Source organism: Talpa europaea, assembly GCF_964194135.1.
Source record: "Talpa europaea genome assembly, chromosome: 6".
In the NCBI taxonomy this organism is placed as follows: Eukaryota; Metazoa; Chordata; class Mammalia; order Eulipotyphla; family Talpidae; genus Talpa; species Talpa europaea.
The window spans coordinates 73813685-73834441 of record NC_140072.1 but is presented as its reverse complement, the minus strand read 5'-3'; the positions used below and the strand labels follow the sequence as shown (position 1 = coordinate 73834441).

Below are 20757 nucleotides of genomic sequence, written 5' to 3'. Positions count from 1 at the left end.
TATAAACCCAAAAGTTATCGTAAAGGAAGTTAGATATCTACAATTAAGTATTATAGGTAACTTTTAGTAAATTTTGCAAAAAGAGACTACCATTTTTATCATTAGCTACTTAGATTATCTTAGTTATTCTGAAATTCAATTGATGAAGGAAGAATAGTTGGGCTGTGTATCTCTTCTGTTTTAGACGCCTTAATGCTTAAAAAGATGCCAATAAAATACTGACACAGAAAAATCCTTTGCCCTTCTTTCCCCCTTCCTAGTGTCAAAGCCCCAATAATAGTTAACTCTTTAGTGTACTATTAGTGCTCTCCAGTGTACTGCATTGCTGAAAATGTGTGTATGTGTCCCAAATGGTAGGCACTAGTCCCTTAAATCACTGTTGGAACTTGAAATGTTGACGAGTGTGACTGAGGAGTTGAATTTTGTTTTATTTTTAAATGTTTCTTGTTTTTGTGGTTTGCGTGTTTTTTGTTTTAAGATTTATCTATTTATGTAAGCACTGGGGTACAGGCCAGAGGCACTGGAGGGTGAGAGAATTCATTAGAGACAGAGCAGGGAGCAGAACAGGCAGAAGGACTGCAATACACTGCTGAGGGGAGCTGCAGGCGAGACAATGGCGCCATGTGGGAATCTCCCCAGGCTGGACGGGAATCGAACTGGCAAACCAGCGCTGCAGACAACGGACAACTAAACAGCCCTGCGCCACTGGGGAGGCCTTACATGTTTTATTTTTTAAGATTTATTTTTATTTGCATGCAAGAGCTGGGGTGTAGGCCAAAAGTGTGGGTGGTGAGAGGAGTTGCCCGAAACAGAGTGGGGAGCAGAACAGGCAGACTGACTGAAATACACTGCTGAAGGCAACAGTGGGCGAGACAGGAGAGGTCTGCTGCACCATGTGCGTAGCTCCCTGGCTGCCAGGGGAATGAACACTTGCTGCAGTGGCTGCTGATAGCTTCAGTGCTGACGCTTAACCCCTTGGGCCACCAGGGAGGTCCCTTAAAGAATTTTTCAAAAAATTATTTATTCTTAAAGATTTATTTATTTATACAAGAACCGGGGTACAGGCCAGATGTGCAGGCGGGTGAGAGGATTCACCAGAGACAGAGCAGGGAATAGAACAGGCAGACTAACGAAATACACTGCTGAGGGGAGGAGCAGCAGCAGGAGAGGTCTGCTTCGCCATGTGGGATTCTCGCCGGTCAGTGGGAATCAAACCCCTGCTGCAGAGGCTGCAGACAGCTTCACAGTGCGGCGCTCAACCACCTGCGCCACCAGGGAGGCTCTAAAATTTATTTTTTTGGAAGAAGAATTGGGGTGTAGGCCAGAGGTGTGGGTGGTGAGAGTCTTCGTTGGAGTAGGGAGCAGAATAGGTGGATTTAGTGAAATACACTGCTAAGGGGAGCAATGATCAAGAGAGGAGAGGTCTGCTGTGCCATGTGTGGGTTAGCTCCCCAATAGGATTTGAGCTCAGGCACTCCAGGTAATAAGTGCTGAAACTTAACCCTTAGGCCATCAGGGAGATCCACAATCTGGTTTTTAACCAGCCCTTTTTGTTATCTTAATACTTGGCTAAAGTTTGAGAACTTCTGTTCTAATTAAAGAATTAAAAGTGAAATGAATTTACTTTTATTTATCATTAGAGACTAAGGCTCTTCCCCTTGCTCTTTTGTAGAAGGCTGAAGTAATGGAGAAGACATTGCGGAATGTATCCTGGACTTGTCCAACATATAGTTTGAAGTTGTCTTTTATTTCAGGATTCTTTTAAGTTATAATTTAAACATTATCAAAAGATCTTCATCCCTTTATACTCTTACTAATAAACATGATCACCATTTAACCTTTACGTAATTTTCTTCAAAAATAAAACCATACTTTGGGCCTCCCTGATAGTATATGGTTTAAAGACACAGTGCTACTGCCAGCTACTGCAGTAAGAGTTCGATCCTGGGCAGACCAGGGAGCTAACCCACAAGGCACAGCAGACCTCTCCTGTCTTGCCCACTGCTCCCCTCAGCAGTGTATTTCAGTAGATATGCCTGTTGTGCTCCCCACTGGTGAATCCTCTCACCTCCCACACCTCTGGCTTACACTCCAGTACTTGTATGTATAAATAAATAAATCTTTAATTAAACCATACTTTTTTAAAAATTTTTTTATAGAGGCATGTTTATTTATTTGTTTGTTTTGTTTATACATGCACTGGGTACAGTCAGAAAGTGCGGGAGGGTGAGAGAGTTCACCAGAGCCAGAGCGGGGAGCAGAGCAGGCAGAAGGACCGAAGTACACTGCCGAGGGGAGCAGCGGGCGGCAGGAGAGGTCTGCGCGCCATGCGGGACCCTCCTCTGGTGGCTGGGGAGCAGCCGGGGATCGAACCAGCACCACAGAGGCTGCGGGCAGGTTCGCAACCCAGCGCTCAACCGCTGTGCCACCGGGGAGGCCCTAAACCATACTTTATAACTATTGTGATTTGAGTTTTTCACTTAATATATCTTTAACATGTTTTTATGTCATTAGATTCTCCATAATGACCATACTGTATTTCATAGTATGAAGCTAGGTGTTAAACAACTTTCTTTTCATTGACTTGAAGGCAATTTCCATTTCTAATCAGTGGATTTCCTTTTCTTTATTAACTTAGTACTCATCAGTGGGAAATTATAAACTATTAACTAACAATGAAAGAAAAGCTGTGCTCATTTGGAAAGGGCTCAATGGAAATCATTAAATCCTAGTTACAGCAGTTTCTATCTGGGCTACTCATTTTTCTTCTTTTTTTTTTAAAATTCTTTTCAGTTCAGAACATACAGTTTTACTCTCTTGTGTGCCCAATAATGCAGGGATACTAGTTGGGAAGCAGGATTATGGTGTATTGGGAAGAGATTGTGAAATATGTATAGATTCGTATCAGCAATTGTGTTGTGACTTTGGGCAAGTTATTCAACCTCTCCAGAACATTTCTCTGTTCAACCTCACCAGAACATTTCTCTTCTGAGGTGAAGATAGTGGCATAACTGACCATGAGATAGGTGGTGAAGAAAATGAAAGATAATGCATATGATATGGTAATGAATGGCTGGCATATAGCAATTCATTTTTTAAAAAGATTTATTTATTTATTTATACAAGCACTGGGTACAGTCAGAAGTGCGGGAGGGTGAGACAATTCACCAGATCCAGAGCAGGGAAAGAACAGGCAGACTGATGAAGTACACTGCCCAGGGGAGCAGCGGGCACAGCAGGAGAGGTCTTTGCGCCATGTGGGACCCTCGCTGGCGGCCGGGGATCAAACCGGTGCTGCAGAGGCCGTGGGCAGCTTCGCAGCCCAGCATTCAACCACTGCACCACCAGGGGAGGCCCTGGCATATAGCAATTTCTTGGTAACAAAGTTATATTATTCTGAGGTATGAAGTAAAGAAATCTTCGGTTTCATGTCAAATACATAATTTTAACTGATTTTAAAAATTGAAGTACAGACACACTTCTGTATGTATATCTATAGCAGTGATTCTCAAATGAGGTGATTTTGCTTTCCAGGGCAATTTAATAATGTCTGGAGATATTTTTTGTTGTCAAAAATGCAGGATTTTTTTCCTACTTCTATACAAACTACAGTGCACAGAACAACCTCCTCCCCCCAAACAATCTTACTCATAATAGCAGTAGTGCTGTGATTCACACACCCTGATTTAGAACTCTTAAAAACCATGAAGAGTATAAGCTTTGAAAAAGGATTATGACACTAAAATATAATGTTAGCATTATATTTGGCCAAAAAAAGGTAGTAAAAATTAAATTCATTGCCATCAGTTTAAAAAAATTGCTGATTTAACAACAAAAAAATTGAGATTTCTTGTTTTGGGGGGGTGGCAGTATGTGATGTGACTGTTTCTCACTGAATGGAAGATGTACTTTAGAAATAATCTTAACTTTTACAAAGTCCTGATCAAGCTTATCTGTCTCCATCCTCCCAAGCATTTTATTATGGCACCCATATTATATAATTAAATTTTGCTCCGTATGTTTTTTTCACATATCTGTTCATCCCTGTTTATCAGTCCATGACAAACATTTTGACATTTTTTTTTTTAAAGAGATATTTATTTATTTATACAAGAACCAGGGTACAGGCCAGATTCGTGGGAGGGTGAGAGGATTCACCAGAGACAGAGTGGGAAACAGAACAGGCAGACCAATGAAATACACAACTGAGGGGAGCAGCGGGCGCTACAGGAGAGGTCTGCTGAGCCATGTGGGACCCTCGCCAGGATTGAACTGGCGCTGCAGAGGCTGTGGACAGCTTCACAGCACTGCGCTCAACCGCCTGCGCCACCAGGGGAGGCCCCATTCTGGTGTTCTTACAGTAACTAGAGTACAAATTTTTTTAGGTTATTTGTAATCTATATACATATTAAAAGTGTAGTGCTTGATGATTTCAGACAAATGCATACATCTGTTAATCTAAAAATCATACCAAGATACAGAATATTATTGTCCCTTCTTGAAGGTTTCTCAAATCCTTTCTCATTCCTCATCATACTGAACAGTATTTGAATTCAAAACTCCATTCCTAAAATTTGTATCTCAGTGTTGGAGTATGGGAACAATTAGGTACAAAGTATCTGTTCATTGTTAGATATTCATTTAATATTAAATGTTTTCTGGTACAGTTAAGAGTAATAAAACACACATTTTGTGTATACTTAAGGTTCATTTGTCTTTGTAAAATTAGTTCTGTAAATATTTACCTAAGGCAGTAATTCAAAGTTTTTTTTTTTTTTAAAGATTTATGCATAAAGAACTGGGGTACAGGCCAGAGGTGTGGGGGGGTTAGAGGATTCACCAGAGACAGTGGGGAACAGAACAGGCGGATTGACTGAAATACACTGCTGAGGGGAGCAGCAGACTAGGCAGCAGAGGTTTGCTGCGCCTTGTGGTCACCTCCCTGGCAGTAAATTGAACTCTTACTGCAGTGGCTGTGGATATCTTCAAGGTGCCACCAGGGAGGCCCCTAAAGTTGTGGGTTTTTTTTTTTTTTTTAAGATTTATTATGCATGCAAGAACTGGAGTACAGGCCAAAAGTATCCCCATGAGAAGATTCACCAGAGGCAGTGGGGAACAGAACAGGCAGATTGAAGTATACTGATGAGGGGAGTAGCTGGCAAGTCAGGAGAGGTCTGCTGCGCCATTTCGGTAGCTCCCTGGCAGGATCTCAAACTGGTGTTGCAGAGGCTGCAGATAGCTTCATAATGATGTGCCACCAGGGAGGTCCATATGTTGAAGATTTAAGATTTTAAGTCCATATGTTGACGATTTTAAAGATGCTGCTGCTGTGAATATTTCATAGGTGGTAATTGGTTAATGAACAGGTATCTTTGTGATGACTTTTTGTTTCAGAGATTTAGTTATGCATGCAAGAAGTGGGATACAGGCCAGAGGTGTGAGGTGGGGTAAGAGGATTCACCTGAGACAGAGTGGGGAACAGAACAGGCAGACTGACTGAAGTACACTGCTGAGGGGAGCAGTGGGCAAGTCAGGAGAGGTCTGCTGAGGTAGCGGGTAGCGCCCTGGCTAGCTTGGGATTGAATGTGCTACAGTCACAGCGGTTAGCTTCATAGTGCTGTGCTTAACTCCTTGCGCCACCAGGGAGGCCCCCATGTCATGACTTTTATTTATTTTTTATTTTTTTTTTTAAGATTTATTTATTTATTTATATAAGCACTGGGCACAGTCAGAAGTGCAGGAGGGTGAGAGAATTCACCAGATCCAGAGCGGGGAGCAGAGCAGGCAGAAGGACCGAAGTACACTGCTGAGGGGAGCAGCGGGTGGCAGGAGAGGTCTGCGCACCATGTGGGACCCTCCTCCGGTGGCCGGGGAGCAGCCAGGGATTGAACCGGCGCTGCAGAGGCTGCGGGCAGCTTCGCAACCCAGCGCTCAACCGCTGCACCACCGGGGAGGCCTGTCATGACTTTTAATAGGACAGTGGGCTTAGGACTTTCTACTTAAAATGTTTAAACTTATTTATCGCTGAACAATTAATAAAATGCAGTTTTGCTAACAAAACTGAAAGACACAAAATGACCCTGTCAGCCATTTCCTAAAGTTAGCCAACTCTGCTCCTTAGAAACATAGCACTGTTGGGCCTCCCCGGTGGTGCAGAGGGTTAAACGCTGCCCTTTGAAGCTGTCCGCAGCCTCTGCAGTGCAGGTTCGATTCCCAGCCTGCCAGGGAGAAACCAACATGGCATGCAGACCTCTCCTGCCTTGCCTGCTGCTAGCCTCAGTAGCGTTAAAAAAAAAAAAGAAACATAATACTGTTTTAAGTGTTTTTTTTGTTACTATTATTTATTTTTTTGTTAAAGATTTACTTATTTATACAAGAACTGGGGTACAGGCCAGATGCGCGGGAGGGTGAGAGGATTCACCAGAGACAGAGCGGGGAACAGAACAGGCAGACTGATGAAATACACTGCTGAGGGGAGCAGCGGGCAAGACAGGAGAGGTCTGCCACACTATGTGGGTCCCTCCCCGGGGGGCCAGGATTGATCCTGTGCTGCAGAGGCTGTGGACAACTTCACTGCGCGGCGCTCAACCACCAGCGCCACCAGGGGAGGCCCTAGTATGTTTTTTAAAAAGATTTATTTATTTACCCATATAAGAGCTGGGGTGCAGGCCAGAGGTGGGGGCGGGGGAGGATTCACTAGAGACAGAGTGGGGAACAGAACAAGCAGACTCGCTGAAGTACACTGCTGAGGGGAGCAGCAGGTGAGACAGGAGAGGTCAGCTGCCCCATGTGGGTTGCTCCCTGGCCAAGCCGGGGATCAAACTTGTGCTGCAGAGGCTGCGGACTACTTCATAGGTTGTGTCTTACCTCCTTGCACCACCAGGGAGAGGGCCTGTTACTATTATGTTTTAAAATTTATTTTTCCTCCTAAAAAGGAATCCAGAACACTGGCTGAAATTGCAAAAGCAGAGCTGGATGGCACCATTTTGAAGAGCAGACCTCTCCGAATTCGTTTTGCTACACATGGAGCAGCCCTTACTGTCAAGAACCTTTCTCCGGTTGTTTCCAATGAGCTTCTGGAGCAAGCATTTTCCCAGTTTGGTCCTGTAGAGAAAGCTGTTGTGGTTGTGGATGATCGTGGTAGAGCCACAGGAAAAGGTTTTGTAGAATTTGCAGCAAAACCTCCTGCAAGAAAGGCTCTGGAAAGATGTGGTGATGGGGCATTCTTGTTAACAACGTAAGTTTTAAACATCTTGTCATTCTATCATTTACATATTTCTGTTTTGGAATTCTGTCTTTCCTTGTAGTTCGTACTGTTGACATATGGTAAGTAGATGTTGAGTAAATACTGAGTGACTATAAATGACAAATTTTTGTGTACCTCTAGGAATCAGAAGTCAGGTTTCCAAACTTGAGTATATTGATTCATTCTTGAATTTTAGGGATGTTTCTTACTGTGATTTTCATTCAACTTACCATCTTTTATTTGCAAAGCATAATTTTGTATTGAGCGGTATTTTAATCATCTCTGCTGAGGTATAATATATACATTAAAATAACACCCAACTTTAAATACTGAGCTCGGTGTTGTGAGCTTTAATGAATATAGTCATCTAACTTTTCACCATAGTCAAGATAGACAACATTTGCATCATCCCAAAGATATCCCAGAGATATTCCTCATCCTTTGTCCCTGTCCTAGATCGCTCTTGTTCTTTCTGTTGGTATAAAGTAGTTTAGTTTTGTTTTTTCAGTTTTTCATATGAATAAAATTATGTTTCTTTTGCATAATGTTCATGAGATTTCATCTATCATATCAGTATTTTGTTCCATTTAATGGCTGAGTTGTATTCTTTTTTTTTTTTAACTAATTTATTTATTTATACAAGCACTGGGTACAGTCAGAAGCGCGGGAGGGTGAGAGAATTCACCAGAGCCAGAGCAGGGAGCAGAGCAGGCAGAAGGACTGAAGTACACTGCTGAGGGGAGCAGCGGGCGGCAGGAGAGGTCTGTGCGCCATGTGGGACCCTCCTCCAATGGCCGGGGAGCAGTCGGGGATCGAACCGGCGCTGCAGAGGCTGTGGGCAGCTTCGCAACCCAGTGCTCATCTGCTGTGCCACCGGGGAGGCCCCTGAGTTGTATTCTTTTACATGGATTTAACCAGTTTGTCTAGTGGTTTATCGATGGGACTTAGAGTTGCCTCTAGTGACCTACTGAATAATACCATTATGAAATTTTGTGTATAAAGCTTCTTGTGAACATTGTACTTTCATGTGGCTTGGGTAATTTTTAGTAGTAAGTGGCTATATGTTCAACTATATAAGAAATCGCCGAACTTTATTTTTCAGTGATTATACCATCGTACCTTCCTATCAGCGGTGAATGAGATTTCTGATTGCTCCATATCCTCACCAACATTTGGTATTTTCAGTTTTTAAGATACTCATGGGTTAAATTTTGTCTCGTAGGTTAAATTTTGTTTTCTTAGGGACTAAAGATGAGCATCTTTTCTTGTGCCAATATTTTTTATATCTTTTGTGAAATACCTATTGAACTTCTCTGCCAGGTTTGTAATTGAATGGTTTGTCTTGATGAATCAATGAAGTTTCAGATCTGTATTAACTCATACTGTTCCTAATCTGGGACTTTTAAATTTCCTTAATAGTGTTCTTCTAATTTTTCTTTGTTTTGTGTTTTTGGTATCCTTGTATGCAATACTGGCCTTTCCTAAGGTTGCAAACTCTCATGTTTTCTTGAGTTTCACATCTTTTTTATTTATAGCTGTATCACATTTTGAGTTTGATGTGAAGTAACAATTTTTTATGCAGTTACCATTTATTCTAGCATAATTAGTTGGAGGTTATCATTTCTCCATTATATCTTTGCACCTTTATAAAAACCCTGAAAAAAAACTACACTCTTTTCATTGATCAGTATATTGACACTGCACTGCACTTTTTTTTTTGTAGTTTATCAACATAAGTCTCCCTCCACATTACCCAGGAACCAGCACCATAGTCCCTTGTGCTCTTCCCTACCCTTCTCCTCCTCCTCCCATGCTGTATGCCTCAGATCTGTAACTCTGCATTTTCTTCATTTGCCTTAAGCATTGAGATTGTGTGGTACCAATTTGTATTCTTTTTTCATATTTGTTTTGGCTAAATTAGCAATTTGTGGATCCTTAATTTTAATTAGAAGTTCTGCTGGGCTTCCCTCTCTCTCCTGTCCTCAATTTCTTTTTCTTTCTTTCTTTTTTTTTTTTTAAAGATTTATTTTATTTATGCCTACAAGAACTGGGGTATAGACCAGAGGTGTTGGGGGGAGGGAATGAGAAGATTCACCAGAGAGAGTGGGGAGCAGAACAGGCAGATTGACTGAAATACACTGTTGAGGGGAGCAGCGGGCAAGAGAGGAGAGAGGTCTGCTGATAAGAGAGGAAAGGTCTGCTGTGCCATGAACTCCAGTGCTGCAGTGGCTGAGACTTAACAGACTTAACAGACCTAGTGCTGAGTCTTAACCCCTTACGCCACCTGGGAGGTCCTGCCCTCACATTTCTAAATATAACTGACATGCAGTCTGTGGAGCTTTTGATTGGAAGTGTGTGTAGTCTATAGGTCTTTTAATAGTTATTACACCTGTTGCTGTTATTGATGTGACTTTCCTTTGCTAGTTTGGAATTTTATAATAAATTTATAATATCCATTTTTAGTCTCAAACTAGATTTGATATACAAGTTCCTTAGTTGACTGTTGCATTGATTTCCTTTTCTGATAATTGGCCACCTCTGGCATTTAATTGTGTGGTATTATTAGCTATTGGTAGGGTCCTTCAAATATTTTAGGGTTTGGGGAATTGAATACAAAGATAATGCAAAAAAATTGTTTCCTGGTCCCATGGAGCTTAGTTTGGGGATTGATAAAGCATTTATCACTTTATTTTGACTGTTAATAATTAATGCTAAAGCTGTAGTTCATGTTGTATCTGCTATTTTACAGAGTAGTCAAGTTGGTTTTCTCTCTCAGACTTCAGTCTTGTTCCTTTTGCTTAGAGAATGCCTCTCTAGATTGTCACAGGACTAACTCTTCACTTTGTTCACATTTTGCTAAGATGTGATCTCAGAAAACATGACTATTTTATCTTAAAATAGCCATTCTCTGTGCCCATCACCGATGCTTTACTTTATTTACATTTTTATTCATAGCTCTTATTGTTTTAATTTGTATGGCCTTCTCTGTAGTGGAATGTTACCTCCATAAGGGTTTGTTCAACATTATAATCCCAGGACCTGTATTCTAGTAATTCCTGGCCACATAATAAATTTATATTATTTAATGAATGGGTAGAATGGGTAAAGGAACTAGAATGACAAGCAAGGCATGTATGTGATTAGAATTTTTTTCTACTGCAAGCTTTGATTAACTAATGTTTTTTAAAGTTACAGCCAGGAACCAGCCACAGTGAGGAACTAGGCAAACACTGGCATACATGGACAAATGGAAGATCAAGAAGGATTCTTAACACATTTGGCAAAGTTAGAGGATTTCCCAGGATAGCTAAGAATGAGTCTTCTGATGTAGGATGCATCAAACACTTTGAAAGCAGTGCAAAGTTCATGTTAAATGGCCAGTGGAATGTGAAGTTCAAAAAGGTCACCCCTGGGCTAGTATTCTTGTGTTTCATGACTATAGACCTTCATCATGTTTTCAGGGGATGGTAGTTCCTAGAAAGGACAGTAGTAAGGATCTTCAAGGAAGGAAACCCAAAGATAATTGTTACCAGACCTTATGTCATTCCATCCTAAAAACAACTGCCTGAGTTTACAGTTGCAGAAATTGCATCAATTTATCGTGTTGCATGTGGTATCCTGATTGGAGTTGTTGGATCAAAGGAAAATAAAAGCAAGTGTGAAACTGAGAATCAACATTTTTATGATGTCAGTTAATGAACAAGACCATAAAGCTACTGCATCTGTCCTCTTTGAATATCCCTTAGGGGCTATAATTGGCTCAGCTCTCAACCAACTCTTCAGTATCTCAGCCCAATTTTCTGAGAAAGACCTCATGGACCAAATCCGAATAGTTGCTAAAAGACCTCAGATGATAACATACAGCACCTCCATGTGTAACCGCAATCATTGTGTGGATAGAACAATCCTAATTAGGTCTGTGGTTTGTAGATCATCATTATGAGGAAGTAGACCAAGTTAGAACCACACTGGAGATACGGTTTGATTATGCTGGTGCTATAAAATAACAGGATTTTACCAGGCTTACACCCAGGTAATACCGAAACCTCACAAAAGCTATAAACTACTGTACCAAATGAAGCATACCTTCATTTTCGGAATTTGCAGCTCCAGGATGCATTCCCAACTCTGGTGATAATACCTCTCTTAGGAACCACCTTAGCCTCGTTGAGAGGACTCAGTGAGATTCCCAGGGGTGTCATGGCTGCGGTTTCTCTTATGGGTGTTACTGGCTGTGACTGAAATGAACTTGTCCTAAAAATAGTCATAACCAGGCATAAGGATTTATTCTCCTGGATAGACAGAAAGAGAGAGAGAGAGACCAACAGACTGGCAGACCGACAAACAATTTCTATAGATGGCTTTTAAGGTAATTTAAAAACAATTGTGAAGCATAGGCAAGGCGTTGAATGTTACCTCTAATGTATTTCATAATCACAGTTTCTTTGATTTCTGTGGCAAAATTTGGTTAGTAGTCCATTTTTAATTGGGAAAATTGGTCCCATGATGTTAATTTCCTGATTGACCAATAGTAAATGATGGGATTACTTTGATGCCAAATCCCTTGCTTTTTATATTGATCTACATGTGGAGTGGCTTGTTATTTTCTGTGCACTTCTTGCTTAGGAAGTTTGTTGTTAAACCTTCTCTTGGAATTCAAGATGCTCTTCTTGCTGCTGTTTGAATAGTTCATCTCAGCTGATATTTCACTTCGTGGAGAGGATTTTCCTGTCTTACCTGAAGTGGGCTCCCTGATGTTACTTTCTAACAGCATTGTTGTTTTTCTTGTTATCTCTTAAAATGATTATTTTATTTGTTTGCTTTTTTTTGTCTCTTGAAGATTTTGGTGATTGTTTTGTTAAAACTTGCTTCCCTAATCCCAGCTATAATCTTGGTATATAGTTGGATAATGAAATGACTGAGAATCTTGCTAACTGAATCTTGGTTATCTAAGAATATTAACTGATTGATATATGGTATCATAGGTATGAAATTCTAAATCTTGTATAGTTAAAATTTGTCTTGGAAATGTCTTTAAATTGTGATAAAATGCTGTATGTAGCATTCAGTAACTGATCTTGTTCACTGTATAATGATTAACACATATTATGCAAAAGCATGTAATTCACATATTTCTGCTGTTCTGAAGTGACAAAAGAGGCATGAAAGTTGAGGGGAAAGGAAAATTAAAAACTTCCACCTATAATAATAGTGTGTTCGCATTTTCAAACTCGATGATCTGAACTTATGTAGAAATTCAGTAGGCATAATGATAGATGCTAACAGTTAAATTATTCTCTCTAAGCTTTCTTTTTTAAAAGCTCATTACAGGTTAAGTTAAATGAAGGTATAGTGGTCTGGTTTTGCCATTTTCCACCTGATAACCCTAAAAATGATGTTGGTTGTAGAAGCAGAAAAATGTGTGTTTCCATTTCATTTAGAATTAGGTCCTTTTCATGTTAATGCAGATGATATCTTTTTACTTGTTTTTGTTCAGTGTAGTATTCAATGACCATACACTGCATTCAATTATGTCTTTAATTTCCTGTTATTTGGAGTAATTCCCCAAATGACAAAATGGTATCTCGACCTTTTGAAGAGCTTATTTTGTATTATTTTTTTAAAGATTGATTTATTTATGCATGCAAGAACTGGACCAGAGGTGTGGCGGGTGAGAGGATTCACCAGAGACAGAGTGGGGGAACAGAACAGGCAGACACTGCCGAGAGGAGCATTGGGTGAGTCAGGAGAGGTCTGCTGTGCCATGTGGGTAGCTCCTTGGCCAGGGATCGATCTTGTGCTGCAGTGGCTGCAGACAGCTTCATAGGTTGCGTCTTAACCCCTGTGCCTCCAGGGAGCCCCCCATTTTAAAGAGTTTAGCATAATTTTTCAGAATGTGCTTCAGATTGGGTTTGTTTCCTTGTAGGCTTTTGCGGTTTATACCATTAATTGTTTTTTAGCTTTGTAGGAGAGAAGACTCAAAGACATTTCTTTATTTTTCTTATACATAACTGTTTTATTTCTTATACATAACTGTTTTATTTCCTTTGGGATTTATTTGTTATTTTCTTACAAAATTTTCCGTACAGTAGTGTGAATTTTTGCTCCCATCAATAAAAATGCTACATCATATTTCATTGCAGTTATGCCAATGTAACTTCCTTTATTGGACATTAGACATTACTAGATGTTTAGTTGTTTTCCCCTTTTTTTGCTAGGTGATTAACCTTGTGACAAACATGGTACATAAATGTTTGGTCAGTCCCTTTCCTGGGTACAGATTTTTTGTGGGGCAAATTTATTCCACAGTTACCTTGAGAAAAGCATAAATAGTATCTAAACTAATTGAACTTTGGTAACCCAGAATATATTTGGAAGTCAAGGATTCAGAAATGCTAGATTAATTGTTAAATCCTTAAATTAACATTTTTTCTGTTTGTTTTATGTTTCTCAAATCCTTCATTTGTGCAGAATTAGTTTATTTGCTAATTATTTGTCCCTTTAATTTTTTCTTTTTGGGGGGAAAATAAGTAATTTATTGTTTCCATTAGCCAGGTTTCCTCTGACTCTTAAGTTGTATTTCTTTAACTCAAAACTGAACGTTTGTGGCTTTGATAATTTTGAAGAGTGACAGGTACTTAGGTTTTTTTTTTAATGGTAATTAAAGACAAACTAAAACTTAAAAAAAATTGTGTTGAAAGATGTAAAAACTCCCAATAAAAGTAAAGCCATGTGAACTTCTTTTTTTAAAAAGATTTAACTATTTATTTTATACAAGAACGAGGGGACAGGCCAGATGCATGGGAGGGTGAGAGGATTCACCAGAGACAGAGCGGGGAACAGAATAGGTAGACTGACGAAATACACTGCTGAGGGGAGCAGCGGGCGCTACAAGAGAGGTCTGCGCGCCATGTGGGACCCTCGCCACCTGGCCGGGATCGAACCGGTGCTGCAGGCTGTGGACAGCTTCACAGTGCTGTGCTCAACGGCCTGTGCCACCAGGGGAGGACCTTTATAAATCATTAATTTAACAAGTTAAAAAAATAACTAGATATGCTGTAACCCAACTATTGTGTTAAAGAATTGATGAGGGAAAAAAGACTGGAAATAGGGCCTCCCTGGTGGTGCAAGGGGTTATGACGCAACCTATGAAGCGGTTCGCAGCCACTGCAGCATGAGTTTGATTTGCGGCCAGGGTGCTACCCACATGGTGCAGCAGACCTCTCCTGACTCACCCGCTGCTCCCCTCAGCAGTGTATTTCGGTCAATCTACCTGTTCTGTTCCCCACTCTCTCTGGTGAATCCTGCTCCCCCAATCTCTGGCCTGTACCCCAGTTCTTGTATATATAAATACATTTTTAAAAAAGATTTATATATTTATACATGCAAGAGCTGGGGCACAGGCCAGAGATATGTATGTGTGTGTGTGGGGGAGGGCCCTTGGTGGTGAGAGGATCCACCAGAGAAAGAGTGGGGAACAGAACAGGCAGACTGACTGAAATACACTGCTGAGGGGAGCAGCGAGCAAGACAGGCAAGGTCTGCCTACCCATGTGGGTTTCTCCCTGGCTGGTCAGGGATCGAACTCATGCTGCAGAGGCTGCAGACTGCTTCATAACACGGTGCTCAACCCCTTGCACCAACAGGGAGGCCCAATAAATAAATCTCCCCCCCCCAAAAAAAAAAAGATTGGAAATAAAAATGAATGTCAGCAGAAGTTTTATTTGATTAGTGCATTTATTGGTTGTCACAGGGGGCTCCATGATTACTCCTGTATTTGGGGGTTCACTGGAAGGATTCAAATCCCACAGTTAAGATTTATTACAATGAAGGAAAAATGCACTTGGGTTGGTGAATTAAGTGTAATCTTCTGAAAGTCCTTATCAGAGTCAGGTAGGACTTGATTAATTCTTCCAGAAACTCATTGAGACAACACAGTGTTTACCAGGGAAATTAATTCAACCATAGGAGAAAGAGACAGACACAGAAAGATAGGCTGATGGATTTTTAAAATCAAAGATAACAATAAGATCCTAGTGATTTTTTTTTTTCTTAAGATTTATTTATGCAAAGACGAACTGGGTTACAGGCCAGAGGTGTGAGGGGGTGAGAGGATTCACCAGAGACAGAGTGGGGAGCAGAACAGGCCGACTGACCGAAATACACTGCTGAGGGGAGCAGCACGCGAGTCAGGAGAGGTCTGCTGCGCCATGTGGGTAGCTCCCTGGCCGGATATTGAACTTGTGCTGCAGTGGCTGCAGACAGCCTCATAGGTTGTGTCTTATAACCCCTGTGCCACCGGGGAGGCCTCTGATTTTTATTTTCTAAAGAGCTATTTGAATGAGTGAGGAAAGGTCAGTCATAAATACCTTAATTACTGTATCATTATAGAAGTTGTGGAAGCCTTAAATGCATACCAATTGGCAAGGTTAACACTTATGGTAAATATATAAATCTAAAATATTTTGTGCCATTATATATCGAGTGACATTTTTTAAGTTTCCAGGGAATTATCCCTCTTCTCCCCCCCCCCCAACGTATAGGAGTCTAGTGACCTGTATTCATTTGTTGAAAATTGAAAAATTATAGTTGTAATCCTTGGCATTATTTGACAGTATACAGAGGCGTCATATTCTCTAATTTTGTTCATCTTCCTTTATGTCATAAAATTAATCTTGTTAATTCCAAGTAATTCTGTCATCTTCTGAGTGATAAATTATCTACTTAGTACATTTTCCTTCCTGGGTCTCCTGATTTTTCTCTTTGGTTAGGTAGACTTGTGATATTGAATGGGATTTTGAGTTTCTGTCTTTGTTCTCTGCTCAGATTCAGTTCTTATCTGGCCCTATTACAATTTTAAGATTTGTGGTCCGGCCATGGCTTCCAGTGGTGAACCATGCAGTGTATCTCCTTCATTTTTCATGCTGGGCACCTTTGGTTCTTCCTTTTAGAATTACCACAACTCAAGCTGCTTCCTTGTACCTCATTGGGTTGCATGTACCCCTTGAGAGTCTGTGTTTACTCATTCTTTGTTACACTTCTGTTGTTACATATTAGATATGAGATCTCACCCTGGACATTGAATCTGTAAGTCCATTTTCTTTTGGGCTCTCTCTCAGTTTATCTGATGAGGTTTCTTATTCTCTCTTACTCCAGGAAATTCTATACCTGCTTTTAATTGTTTTTTCTTTCTTTCTTTTTTTTTTTAAAAAAAAAACTTCTTTTGTTTATTAATGCATACTAGAGCTGGGGTATAGGCCAGAGGTGCCAGAGGGTGAGAGGATTCACCAGAGACAGAGTGGGGAGCAGAACAAGCAGATTGATTAAAATACACTGCTGAGGGGAGCAGCAAGACAGGAGAGGTCTGCTGGGCCATGTGGGTTAGCTCCCTGGCTGAGGATTGCTAATAGCTTCACAGTGCTTACACTTAACTCCTTGTGCCACTAGGGAGGCCCCTATTTTCCTCTTAAATGTCTCCAGTAGCCTAGGAATCACTTTAAAATTAAATATTTATTGAAGTAACTTCAGTTTACAACACTGTATGATTACACCTCTACAGATGTATCTTAACATACCATATCCACTAGCAAAGCACCAATAATCCTCCAACATAGCCCACTGGGCGACCACTTCTTTCTTGCTTTCATATGCCCCATCCTCTCTTTTTGGTTACCTCACTTTTGCAGTCAGGTTTCAAGGGTTTGTTTTGGTTTTCTTTCTGCAGGAATCCTTTTTTTTTAAATTTTTTTATTTTTTTAAAGATGATTTTGTGAGTTTCGCTTCCTCCAGGGATTACAGCCATTTGTTTATTTAGCTATTTATTTAGCTGTGTGTTTGTTTGTTTGTTTATTTATACAAGCACTGGGTACAGTCAGAAGCGAGGGAGGGTGAGAGAATTCACCAGAGCCAGAGCAAGGAACAGAACAGGCAGACTGACAAAATACACTGCTGAGGGGAGCAGGGCGCGGCAGGAGAGGTCTGTCGCACCTCGTGGGACCCTCACCAGCGGCCGGGGATCTAACCGGCACTGCAACGGCTGTGGGCAGCTTTGCAGCCCAGCGCTCAACCGCTGCGCCACCAGGGGAGGCCCTGCGGAAATCACTTTTAAATTATCATATTTTCTTTCCTGCCTCTGCAATTTAGGATTTAAAGTCTGTTGATCTCTGGAGGTTCATTTATTTGTTGTAAAGGGAAGTTTCTGGAATCTAGGAAGCCTCTTCATCTCTTCTGTTAACACCTCAAAAGTTAATAGTGTGTGTTGTTTCTCTCTGAAGCATCTGTGTTCAGAAGGCAACATAAATAGATTTTATCTTGTGCCTGTTGAGAGACTGAAAACAAGGATAATTTTAACATAGTATATTTTCTACTTACTTAATTTCTTTGTCTTTTCCCAATGAGCTCCACTTCCTCTTTTACTAGGGAAAAGATTAAAGCAAGCAATATGGATTGGCAGGTCATATCTTTCATCACCCACTCTTCTTGTCTCACCCCTTCTCCCCCAACTTCCTCCTCAAATGTGTTGTCTTCTCCTGCTCCTTTCCTTTTGCTTGGCTGGTTGGTATCATTTTAGGTGGTAGAAAGACTTCTGAACAAGATTAGAAGTCTTGTTAGAAACTCTGTTAGAAAATAAGTGGGTTAAAGTTAGAAAGGCTGCTAGGTAAGCAAGGATGTGAGGGATGGGAGGTTAAGGTGTGGGACATGGGATGATGATCCCACATACATAAAACATAAGTTACATACTCCTTTTGAGCATACTTTGTAAAACTTAACTACAATGGTTATGGAGTTCAGAGTTGATTTACTTTTCCATCGTCTTAAATAAACTTGTCTAAATAAGTGTCCAGGGCCTCTCTGGTGGTGCAGGCGTTGAAGTCTATTGCCACCCACTGCAGCATGAGTTCGATCCCTTGTCAGGGAGCTAATCCCATGGCTCAGCAAACCTCTCCTGTCTTGCCTATTCTGCTCCCCACACTGTCTCTGGTGAATCCTCTCACCCCCACCACCTCTGGCCTACATCCCAGTTCTTATATGTATAAATAAATCTTGACTTTGATTTTGTTCACCTGTGTCTGTTACAGCAAAAAATGATGGAATTTATGAATAATGATACCTTCTTAGGCATTTTTGTGGAGAGAAAATTTGCAATTATATACCACGGAATTATAATTATAAAACTATTCAAATATATACCTTGGCAGGGGTGTATTTATTATAAGTGAATACCTAAAAAACTTCTAGGAGGATGTTAATTCACCTATACTAATTCTTACTAACCTTTTTCCATATCTAGAACGCCTCGTCCAGTTATTGTGGAGCCTATGGAGCAGTTTGATGATGAAGATGGCTTGCCAGAGAAGCTAATGCAGAAAACTCAACAATATCATAAGTAAGATTTTATTAATTAAAGGCAGTTATGTTCTGTGAAGGGTATTACTTCATATGTTATCAAATACTGGGATTATAAAGTGTTCCTTTTTGTGTAGTCCTGGTTAATGAGAGTGGACTGGTCTACACAAACGGCTAGTTTCCTTTTTTGCATGGGGAAACAATTTTGCTTAGGAGAGTCTATGCCTGGGGCAGGGTGGGCATATAGGAGGAGGTCAGTAATATGTTAGAGAAGCAATAAAGTCTAGTTATGTTTAGGGGTATTATAAGTTAACAGGAGGCTTTGGGGAATAGAGTAAGGAAAGTCCTAGTTAAATAAACTGGCACAAGATAAGAACTCCTTAGAGAAAAAAGAAGAAAATGGTCTATTAAAGTGGTCTATTTTCAAGATGTTGTTTATTAGTAGCTTTTTCACTTGCCTTTTCACTGTGTTTCAAATGCTTTTTTTTTGAAGACTTATTTATTTATGCATACAAGAACTGGGGTACAGTCCAGAGGTGGGGGGGTGAGAGGATTCACCTTAGAGACAGAGTAGGGAACAGAACAGGCAGACTGATTGAAATACACTGCTGAGGGGAACAGCGGGTGAGACAGGAGAGGTCTGCCGTGCCATGTGGGTAGCGGCTGGGCATTGACCTCATGCTGCAGAGGCTGTGGATAGCTTCATAGTGCTGTGCTTAACCCCTTGCTTTTTTTTATTTAACCAATCACTATAATAAATAAAATATTTAAAAATATTGGCGTAGCTTTGTCCAGACACTGTTCAAGGTGCTGGCAGTGCAACTTCAAACTGTCTTTGCTTTCAGGATGCTTAATTTTATAATAGTGGAGATAGCTAAACAATGAGACAAAGACTATAAAACATTATTAATTAGTGAGAGACACTATTGTTAAGAAACCTACTCAAGTGTGGTATAAAGGCTTAGATCAAAGGGTGTGCATATTAAAATTGATTAATACTAGTAATGGCTCTATAGAAATATACTAGTTTATACTTACAGCATGTATAAAAATTTATTTTTTTAATCATTCTGATCAAATAATGGATGTTAGGATTTGAAGATTTGATCGTTGGGCCTCTCTGGTGGCGCAGCAGGTTGAGCTCAGTGAAGCTGTCCGCAGCCTCTGCAGTGCGGGTTCGATTCCCAGCCAGCCAGGGAGATTCCCACATGGTGCGGCAGACCTCTCCTGTCTCGCCTGCTGCTTCCCTCAGCAGAGCCTTCGGTCCATCTGCCTGTTTTGCTCACCTCTCTGTCTCTGGTGAATCCTCTCACCCTCCCTAGTTCTTGTATAAAAATAAATAAATCTTCAAAAAAAAAAAAAACCCTTCCATTTAAAAAAAAAGATTTGATCGTCTGTTCACAATGGTATTTTATGCAAGTTATTTTAATTAGCATTCTTTGATTTTAGTGCAGTTGAATATTTTTCTTTGTAGTTGATTTAAATGACAAATATGAGTGCTTGTTGTATGCCTAGAGATGTATTGATGAACAAAATTGACCAGAAATTCATGACACATGTAGATAGGAAGGGTAAAAAAACTAAAATAAGTAAAACAATTATGGTGAAAGACAGCTAAAAGTGGGTGTTGGGGAGCAGAGGAGTGAGGCTCTTTTATACAGATAGTTAGGGGAGCTTACCTAAGAAGGTCACATGTGATTAATATCTCGAAGAAGGGGGGAGGAAAAATGCAGCCCTCAGAGGTGGAATAGAGAATAGTGATCTCAGCAAAGGGAGGAGTAGTATAAATAAAAGCACGCTGAAGGAGGTCTCTTGTCTGGCATGTACTCACAACAGTAAATCCAGTTTAGCTGGAGCATAGTGAGTAAGGTTGGAAAGTGTAATAGTAGGGATGAGACAGAGATAGGACCTGCTAGAAGTGAAAATTATTGGATCTTGTAGGCTGCTGAGAGGAAGTACCTGAATGTTGACTGAAGTTTAAAAGGAACATTCTTGCTGCAGTTTTTCCAGTAGTTTGTAAAGAGCCACTGGTATTATTGGGAAGATAAGTTAGGACCACTGACATAGAGTAGTCATAGTGGTGAGATGAGAAGTGGACAGATGCCGGATATAGTTTGAAAATAGACTGGATTTTGCTGATGGATATGAGGATATAGAAGAGAATGT

At 40.5% G+C, this 20757-nt stretch overlaps 1 protein-coding gene across 2 annotated transcripts in view; it reads left to right on the top strand.

The window, feature by feature from the left end:
- Positions 1-20757, top strand: part of PSPC1 (paraspeckle component 1) — a gene marked incomplete at both ends in the record, with an annotated part of 63059 nt that overhangs the window by 1820 nt on the left and 40482 nt on the right. For both annotated transcript variants that reach the window (XM_084235420.1, XM_084235421.1), the window contains 2 exons: positions 6936-7237; positions 18536-18631. In XM_084235420.1, the coding sequence (XP_084091546.1) occupies positions 6936-7237; positions 18536-18631 (398 nt within the window). The remainder of the gene's footprint in view (positions 1-6935; positions 7238-18535; positions 18632-20757) is intronic.